The sequence below is a fragment of the Microtus ochrogaster genome, chromosome 2 (assembly GCF_000317375.1).
Source record: "Microtus ochrogaster isolate Prairie Vole_2 chromosome 2, MicOch1.0, whole genome shotgun sequence".
NCBI classification, from domain to species: domain Eukaryota; kingdom Metazoa; phylum Chordata; class Mammalia; order Rodentia; family Cricetidae; genus Microtus; species Microtus ochrogaster.
In genome coordinates, this window is record NC_022010.1 from 3755272 (window position 1) to 3764995 (window position 9724).

The following is a 9724-nucleotide window of genomic DNA, read 5'->3' on the forward strand; positions in this document are numbered from 1 at the left end:
ACTGAGTACTGTGTGCTGTGTACTGAGTACTGCGTGCTGTGTACTGAGTACTGTGTATTGTGTGCTGTGTACTGAGTACTGCGTGCTGTGTACTGAGTACTGCTTGCTGTGTGCTGCATGCTGTATACTGAGTACTGTGTATTGTGTGCTGAGTATTGTGTATTGTGTGCTGTGTACTGTGTGCTGAGTACTGTGTATTGTGTACTGAGTACTGTGTATTGTGTCCTGTGTACTGCGTGCTGAGTATTGTGTACTGTGTGCTATGTTCTGAGTACTGCTTGCTGTATACTAAGTACTGTGTACTTGTGTGCTGTGTACTGAGTATCGAATACTGTGCAGTATTTGAGTACTGACTGTTGTATACTAAGTACTGTGTACCGAGTACTGTGTGCTGTGTACTGAGCACTTGTACTGGCTACTGGGTACTATGTACTGAAGGCTGACCAGGCACCATAACAGAAACCACTGCCGAGCCCGGCATTGATTCTTCAAGACAGCTGATGAGATTGGAGTTGCTCCTGTTTTACTAATGAAGTAGTCTTGTCTCAGGGGTGAGGGTGCAGAGGAAGGATAGGGGGCTCTGCTTCCTAAACCCCAACACTCAAGTGCAGACTTCAAGCTGCCACCCTCTGTTTGTGGACTCAGTCCCCAGCTTGGCGTCGGAAACCCCAGCAGAGCCCAGCCTTCGTGGCCTGCAGCCATCCCCTTTGCAAAACTAGGCCATATTGAGAATGTTCCGCTGTTCAGGGCCCCAGGCTGGTGTTGCCAAGAGCCGGGGTCTGTGGGAGGCCAGCTGAGTGCAGAGGAGGAGAGTTGAGCTTGGCTCTTCCGGACACACACAATCCCTTTGTTCCGCCTCACAGGAGTTGGCTGAAAGGCCCAAGGTCAAAAGCTACTAGGCCTGAACATCCGAAGGTGCAGCCAGCTCAGCACCCCAAGGCAGGCCTAGTCCTCTGCCAGAAGAGGCGGTCCTGAGGGCAAACCCTGCATTGGGGATGCTACCGGCAACCTGGCGCATAGTAGGGGTGCAGCAAATGTGTCCAAATTCCAACACAACCACTTGGTGATGGTGTGTGTGAGACACTCCACCCTCTGAGCCTCAGTTTCCTTATCTGTAGAGTGAGACCAAAAGCAGCAGCCCTGACCTCAGAAGGACACAGGAGGCTTAGGTATGAGAATCAGTGAAGCTGTAGTTCACGGTACATGATAGGTGGTCTCTGAGGGTGGGAGCTTCTCCTCCACACTGGAGCTGCTTTGCCTTTATTGTCTCCTTGTCCACCCCCCACTCCCCATCTCCCTAACCCTCCCCCACCCCTCCCCAGGTTTGTCTTGCTAAGTTGCAACTTAGTATCTTACCCAGGGTTGACAGCCCACCTGACTAGCCTGCAAAACCGGTGGTTGGGACCAACCGCAATTATCAGATCATCATTGCTTTTGTTTTGTTTTTTGTTTGTTTGGTTTGGTTTTTCGAGACAGGGTTTCTCTGTAGCTTTGAAGCAGATCCCTATTTCTTACTGATTTATTCTTTTTTCCTTATTTATTTACTTTTATCAGGCACAGCTCAGGGTTTCTACTTGAAAACAGAATCTTGAGGATGGAAAGATGGCCAAGAGTTAGAGCCTGCACTGCTCTTCCAGAGGCCTCAAGTTCAGGTCAGGGGTCTCCAAAACCCTGTAAGCCCAGCTCCAGGAGATCTGATACCCTCTTTGCCTCCTCTTGATGCCTTGCACCCAGATTACACATGCATACATGTGCATACGCATCCACATATAAATACATAAAAAATAAGACAAACCTTTTTTAAAAATTGGGAAACTACCCCTTACATTCTAGAATCTTGGACTCGTTGCCATCACCAATGGAAGGGACTGGGCAGCGTGCTTGGTGCTTTCCAGGCCGTCAGGAGCCCACCCTGATGGTGGTGGTGACAGTGACCCTCAACCCACTCTCTCCTCTCGCAGGCTGGTGTGATGCGTGTGGTCGTGATTGGAGCGGGAGTCATTGGACTGTCCACGGCCCTCTGCATTCACGAGCGTTTCCACCCAGCGCAGCCACTGCACTTGAAGGTCTATGCAGACCGCTTCACCCCGTTCACCACCAGCGACGTGGCTGCGGGCTTATGGCAGCCCTATCTCTCGGACTCCAGCAACCCACAGGAAGCGTGAGTAGAGGTCCCATGTGGCAGTCTTGGGACTCAGAAAGCTGGGTCCACAGAGGAAGCCTTTTATCACAATTCTTATCGCCAAGGACAAGTCCCTTATGGAAGCTCCAACCTGTGTCCCCGCGCTTGGGGGTAGAGGAGAGTGGCCTATAAGCTTGAGGTCATCAAGGACGACACAAGACTTAGATTAAAACATAAACAGCCAGGTGACTGCACCTACCGGTCATCCTGTAACTCAGGAAGCAGAGGAACAAATGTAGAGTCCCTGCAAGCTGGAGACCCTGGGCTAGTCAAGAGCACACAGGGAGACTCTGTTTTTAAAAGAGTAAATAAATAAGGAAAGACAAATAAAGCAGTAAGAAATAATGATCTGCTCCAAAGTTACAGAGAAACCCTGTCTCGAAAACCCAAAACAAACAAACAAACAAAACCAAACAAAAGAAATGCTGATCTGGACAGCAGACACAGCTGTGGTCCCCGATCCTATGAAAATCATCCTGGGCATTGTTGATCCCATCTAGCCAAGAATAAGACCACTACCACAGTTTTTGAGCCAAATCTAAAGCAAACATTTTTTTTTCCCCTCTGAGAAAGAGTTTCTCTGTGTAACAGCCCAACTGTCCTGGAACTCACTCTGTAGACCAGGATGGCCTTGAACTCACAGATTCGCCTACCTCTGCCTCCCAAGTGCTGGGATTAAAGATGTGTGCCACCCCGCCCCCCACACACACACCTGAAACAAGCATTATTAAATACTGGCCAGGATAATGGACACTGGCCGGGTCCATACCTGGGATTGCTAGGGAATGGCCTCAGATACCTGACGTACTTCCTGCCTGTGTATGACCCAGCACATCCTGTGCAGTTGGGACAACCAACCTTGTTTACAGAAGTAAAAACACGTGGGTTGTTAACTTTCGTGAACAACAAAAGTTGTCTGTCCTTGGGCAAGCGGGGCTTACAGGTTAGAGGTATTTCTGCATGCTAGGTATCTTAAGCACAATAATTTAAACTTACAACTTCAGCTCTCAAAGCCATCACCACGGGCTTGTCTCTGAAACTGGAACAGAGTGGCGAGGGAGAGGCTCAGAATGTAATCTGACCACGTGGGTCATATCCCCAGAATCCACTTTGAAGCCGGATGTAATCACTCATATCAATAATCCCAGGCTATCCTTGTTAGGGCGACTTCAGGAGGACATCAGAGAATCGCCCAAAACTCACAGCCCAGCTAGCCCAGAGCGCACACAGCAAACAGCAAACACACACAGTAGAAGATGGGGGCAGCACCCAAAGCCGTCCTCCGACCTTCCCATGAGGACCACAGCAGGTGCGTGTGTGAGTATACACACACAGGAAATAAACAAATGTGGAGGCCCATCCTGTGAGGAGCTCCAAGCGCTGGGACCTTCGCAGCGCTGGGTGGCTCGCAACGCCGCAGTACTGATGCATGCAGAGATTGCCAAAGCTAAGGGAGTTGACTGAAGAAGGCACAGAAGGCCATGATGTGTGTTTAGTAGCTGACAGGTGTCAACACGAACCCTCAGTGGGTGACATCACACAGACCCTAACGCTCACTCCTGTCAAGAATCTCAGAAACCGTGTTTCCGTCCATGGTGTTGCTTCCACGTTGTGTCCATCCTCAAACACAGCTCCCAAGGTCACTTACAAGGTTGCTTCCAGTCTTTCTTTCTTTCTTTTTTTTCTTTTTTCTTTCTTTTTTTTTTGAGCCAGAGTCTCACCATGTAGCTCTGGAACCCACTACATAGATCAGCCTAGCTTCGAACTCATAGAGATCTGCCTGTCTCTGCCTCCTTCTAGGATTTTAAAGGTGTGTGGTCCTACACGTGACCTTGATGTTAGCTTCTTGAGGACAATGGACCAGGCACAGAGTCTTCAGCCAGCAAGCACTGGCCCAGCCTGGCTAGAATGGAGCCAGCTGTGTGCCAAAGAAGAGGGACAAGCCAGTGTCTGTGTCCTGTCCCCTGTGGCTCCTAGTGGGGGTGCTCAGCTCCAGGCTGCACTGTGTGGTTCCCAGTTCTCCAGACTCCAGGCATGTTCCTGGGGTGCACTATGGAATGCTTTCCTTCCTGGTTTCCATCTGGGAAGCTGGGTGTGGGAGAGCTGTTTGGAGCACTGAAGGAGGGAGCCCTGTGGATGTCTGGGTTTTGCACTACACAGGCTGACCTGAACAGTTCTGCCCAGAGTGCTGAGTGACCAAGATCCTGATGCCACTTTGATTAGGAATAAGTTTGGGGTCACAAAGAAAGAAAACAATATTCCAAGTGAAGTATCTGGACGAGGCAACCCTATATGATCAAGAGGGTGTGCCCAGAAGACCAAACACATGAAGACAAGAAGTGTATTCAAGCTTTATTCCAACCCAAATGGTGGCTGTGTCCTTTCCCCATTGACTGAGGTCCAACCACTCATTCTCTCTCTCTCTCTCTCTCTCTCTCTCTCTCTCTCTGTGTGTGTGTGTGTGTGTGTGTGTGTGTGTGTGTGTGTGTGTGGTTTTCCCTGAGACAGGGCTTCTCCGAGTAGCCCTTACTGTCCTGGAACTTGCTCTGTAGACCAGGCTGGCCTCAAACTCACAGAGATCCACCTGCCTCTGCCTCCCGAGTGCTGGAATCAGATTATTGGGTAGTCTAAAAAGAATTTGTGCACAGGAAAAAAACGGGGAAGGGGAGAGGGGCCTCAGCTCTAGGTTGTCAAATTCCTTAAGGTCTCAGAAGGTAGGGGCTAAAAAGATTTTCATTTCTTGACCTAAACTCAGGTTTTACAGTAACTGGCAGAAGAGACTCACATGTGATATTTCTTATATTTCCAGGGAGTGGGGTCAGCAAACCTTCGACTACCTGCTGAGCCACATCCATTCTCAAGATGCTGAAAAAATGGGCTTGTCCCTAGTCTCAGGCTACAATCTCTTCCAACACGAAGTTCCGGTGAGCCAAGAGTCCTTGACCGTGAGGGCAACATGCAAGGGTGCGGAGAAACTACAGAGCTAGACCACTCTGTGGGCAGAGCGAAAGGATTGGGATCCAAATTGCCAAGGCCCTCTCTTGGGATGTATCAGAGAGACAGAAAGAAGAGCAAAATGGGAGAAAAGGCAGCAGATTTTATGTCCGCGGGCTGTGGGTCTGACTGATACAGGCTATAGAGAGGGAAATAGCTGTCCTTACCCAAGGTAGCTGACCTTTGAGGGAAGGAAGGTTAAAGGAGGTTCCTGGAGGATTAGGGGTGTTCCCTGTTCTGCTTTTCTGGTGAACACAAATCCAGAAACCCACCTTTAGGTTTGTTTACCCAATAACAATCTCAGCCCCGGCATCCATATACCCAAAATCTGGAATGTTTGGGTGGAAGTTCCAACCCAAGCCCCCTCCCCCATCTCTCTCCAAACCCTGCCACATCTCAGAAAGCCCATCAAATGATGACGCCTCCCCCAGAGATGCTCAAGACCACTCTCACGGGGTATTTAAATTGCTCCTCAGAGAACAGACATGTTTTCCAGTCTCTCTTTCCTGTCTCTTCTCTGGGGAAAATCATTCAGGAGCATTTTATTCATTAAACCTGGGCTTTTTCTAATTCAGTTTGATTTGGTCTGATGTGGATTGCTGTGTCGGCAGAGAGGCTTATCGAGGAGCAGAGACTTTTCACAATTCATATGCTTACCCCGCCAAAATCCTGTTTAGGACAACATTACCAGCACTGCCATTTGAGGGGGGCGGGGATTTGAACCTAACAGGGCACAGATGGGGCTGGGGTTCTGAGCTGGGGAAGTACTAAGAGGTCATAGACTTGCATTCAAATTAGATTTATTCATTTGTTTATTTATTTTTATTTTGGTGGAGGTGAGGATCAAGTGTCTTGTCCCTGAGCTACACCCCCAGCCTCAGGTCCACTGAGATTCTCTATCTCTCCCCACCACTTACTTGATGCTAAGCAGAGTGAGCATAGACTTGAGCCTAATTGTGTGAGTTCATATCTCAGCTCTACCTCTTTGCTGTGTGACTTTAGACAACAAGACTTGACCTCTCTAAGGTCATTTGGTCTGTCTGTACTGCATCCACCTCAATGGCTGGTTGTGGAGACCCAACAACAGAGCCATATAAGTAAATGCTGCCCAAAAGGTTTTCTGTAACCAGATAATAGGTTTCTTGACCGATGCCATAAGCTAAATCAAGTCAAGTTGAAAAAGCAAAGAAACAGGTATATATGAGGAAGCAACTCCCAGTGAGCCCTCTCACCCCAGAGATTGGGCCAGAGAAGCTACACGGCTGAACTAAAGCATGGAGCTTATATAACTTGTAGATGAGGGTTGATGATGAATCCTCCACAAACTGAGTTTGTGCCCAAGAATGGCCAAAGATGACTGTTTTAGGTGGGGTCTTGGGTTATTGGCAGCTTCAGGGGAGGAGCTGCCACAGCCACCAAGAATGTAGAACTAGTCTTTTTGGCACCTTTTCTTTGTTGGAGATTCTCTGAGAGGATTTGGTTTGCAGCAGGAGTGAGCTGGAGGTTCAGCCGGACACTGCCGACTGTCTGTCATCCAGCAAGCATTCTGTGAGTTTTTGTTATCCTGATGATCAAGTCCACCTATCCCTGTGAGCTTGTCTCTGCTTTCTCCTCAGGACCCTTCCTGGAGAAACACAGTTCTGGGATTTCGGAGGCTGACCCCCAGAGAGATGGACATATTCCCTGAGTACAGGTAAGATCCTGTCACAGGCAAAGACACTGGGCATGACAATTCAGACAGAACTGTCTAGAAAGCAGCCAGGAACAGAAGCACCAATTTGCCATCCCATCTCAATCCTAGAGCCCCTGGTACCCTCTACTTCTGAAGCCCAGCCCCTTCCTGGCTTTGAGCTGAAATGTCAATCAACTTTATATCCATATGATAAAATATTAGACACAACTTACCTTTGCAAAAAGGCTTGTTTTAGTTCATGAGGGTGCTTGTCAGAGCTGCTTGTATCTCAAGCTAGGAAGCAAAGAGAGGGGATGATGAAGTCCCACAGTGGCCTTTGAAGGAAGCATCTGATGGTTGCGGCTTCTTCCCTAGCCCTAACCTTCTAATCTCATCACCTCTCAGTACTGCCACCTCAGACACCAATCCTGTGCACAGAAACTTTGAGGACATTCAGCATTTAAATCCTAGCAAATCCACTTTGTCAAACCACTCTCTCAAATGAGGAAACAGAACCTCAGAAAGTCTAAAGGACTTCCCAGGGCCACACAGCCACGTGACCACACTCAGAATCCAGCCCAGCCTGTGTGCTTCCACACTCCTGGCCTCCGGTCCTCTCCTCACCTGACCCCATCCCCCAAAACATCCAAACTCTATTTACATTTCCCAGAATGCCATGGTTTGATGCATTAAGCTGAATCCCTACCATCACCCCACAAGCGACACCTGGTGGCTCAGCTCTAGCCACTGGGGACTCGTAGAATAATACAAAGCAGCTCTCAAACCTCAGATTCTGACCTCTTTGCCCCCTCTGACTCTAGCTATGGCTGGTTCAACACAAGCCTGTCTTTAGAGGGGAAGAGGTACCTGCCGTGGCTGACTGAGAGGTAAGAGCAGAAGCTTCCTCTGAGAAGGACAGGTGGCAGGGGCCAGGCTGTAGAAGAGAAGTCATGTTGCCAAACTCCAAGGCTGAGGAGAATCCCGGGATGCAGTGTGGGAGCTGTCCCCGGTCCTGACCTTCATTCTCTGCGTGCGGAGACTTTCATTTGCTGTACTTCTTAGCGATCTCACTCAAGCCCTCATGCTCATATATAGTGGTTTAAAATGGATTTAAATGTTTTTCTAGATATAGTTATATAGCTTGCATAAATTAGCTTCTAAAGCATTTCTCTCCCTTTCATTCTTCTCTAACTGCCCTTGCAAGTATCCCTAGGACGATGTTAAGTGATACAGTCAAGGGCAGATGCCCCGTCTTGCTACTCATGTTTTAACATGAATCATGTAGTGTTCTATGTTAGCAAATAGTTTGGGGATCACCTGCATTCATATTAAAGGAGACTTGATATATTTCCTATAATTTATTAAGATTTTGAAAAACTCTGAAATAAATGGAGACCTTTATGATCTGGGAAGACCTTTTAAAATATGGATTTCAGAAGCCTACTCCACACCCACTGAGTTATAGGCCCTGGGGCAATGGTCCAGAATTTTGGTTTTCATCTTTGTCCCTTTGAGTCAGGGTCTCACTATAGGTCTCACCCTGGCTGGCATGGTCTCTATGTAGACCGGGTTGACCCGGAACTCACAGAGATCTGCCTATTCCTACTCCTCAAGTGCTTGGATTAATGGAGAGTCTCATGCCTAGTAGTCCAGAAATTTTGTATCTCAATAAGTACCCTGGGTGAGTGTAGCTATCAGCCAAACTTGGGAAACATGTCATGTGAGCATTTTCCTGAGAAGCCACAATACACACATACACACACACACACACACACACACACACATACACACACACGATTACTCACCCCAGATAGGGAACCCACAACAGACTAAAGTAATTATTACATCAAAGTTCAACTTGATGAAACCAATGAGTGTATTGAGTTAGTAAAAGCAATATGGGTGAGGGGTCACTTACAGGAGTAGAATGACTCAAAGACACCATGTCATCAGAAAGCACAGCCTAACACGGGTGAAAACTGTGACCCTGGTGGTCTCTGCTCATCTCAGAGGCAGCTGCATGTCTGGGAGAATCTCCCCTGGGCTGCTCAGCTGGCCTGAGTCTCCTCCCTTAGCCAGTGTGATCTTGGGGAGGGGCCTCATGAATCTTGTGTTTCATCTTCCCAGTCATGGGGAGTTCATTAACTTCATGTGTCTCAAGAGCCTCTCCCCCTCCAGGATGGGTGTTACAGATCTGAGGGAATTGCGCCACAACAAACCACTGGGCTGGCAACACTACTCTTGTCCTTGGGACATTGTGACCCCTGACCAGACTCTTCCCAGGTGTCCACCATTAAGAAATTAGGTAGTTAGAATTCCTTCTGGGAAAACCCTTTGGATAGTTATGGTTTCTAACTCTTTTGATGGGTTTTCAGTGCCGAGTTCAAACCCAAGGCCTCGCATAGTCTGGGCAGACATGCCACCACTGAGCGCTTCTCTGGGACATTCAAAGAGAGAGAAGGGTGTCCCCAGGCCCACTGTCTCTGGTGTTATGCTCTAACAAAGGTGCATTTGACACTGGTCCAACTCTGCCTCTTCTCCCCACACTCCTAAAGTTTGTCCCTTTTGATATAAAGCAATCTGATGACAGCAGAATGTAATGAAAGAGAGGGCGGGGTGTGTGTTCCAATTTCAGTGCACAGCTCGCTCTGTGAGAGAGAGAGACGAGGTGTGTGTCCCAATCCCAGTGCACACCTCACTCTGTGAGAGAGAGAGACGGGGTGTGTGTCCCAATCCCAGTGCACACCTCGCTCTGTGAGAAAGAGAGAAACGGGGTGTGTTTTCCAATCTCAGTGCACACCTCGCTCTGTGAGAGAAAGAGAGACAGGGTGTGTGTCCCAATCCCAGTGCACACCTCGCTCTGTGAGAAAGAGAGA

At 48.5% G+C, this 9724-nt stretch overlaps 1 protein-coding gene across 2 annotated transcripts in view; it reads left to right on the top strand.

Moving 5' to 3' along the window:
* Positions 1-9724, top strand: part of Dao (D-amino acid oxidase) — a 22129-nt gene that overhangs the window by 2531 nt on the left and 9874 nt on the right. For both annotated transcript variants that reach the window (XM_026786474.1, XM_005344251.3), the window contains exons 2-5: positions 1962-2161; positions 4992-5106; positions 6793-6869; positions 7670-7735. In XM_026786474.1, the coding sequence (XP_026642275.1) occupies positions 1971-2161; positions 4992-5106; positions 6793-6869; positions 7670-7735 (449 nt within the window). In that variant the 5' untranslated portion in view covers positions 1962-1970. The remainder of the gene's footprint in view (positions 1-1961; positions 2162-4991; positions 5107-6792; positions 6870-7669; positions 7736-9724) is intronic.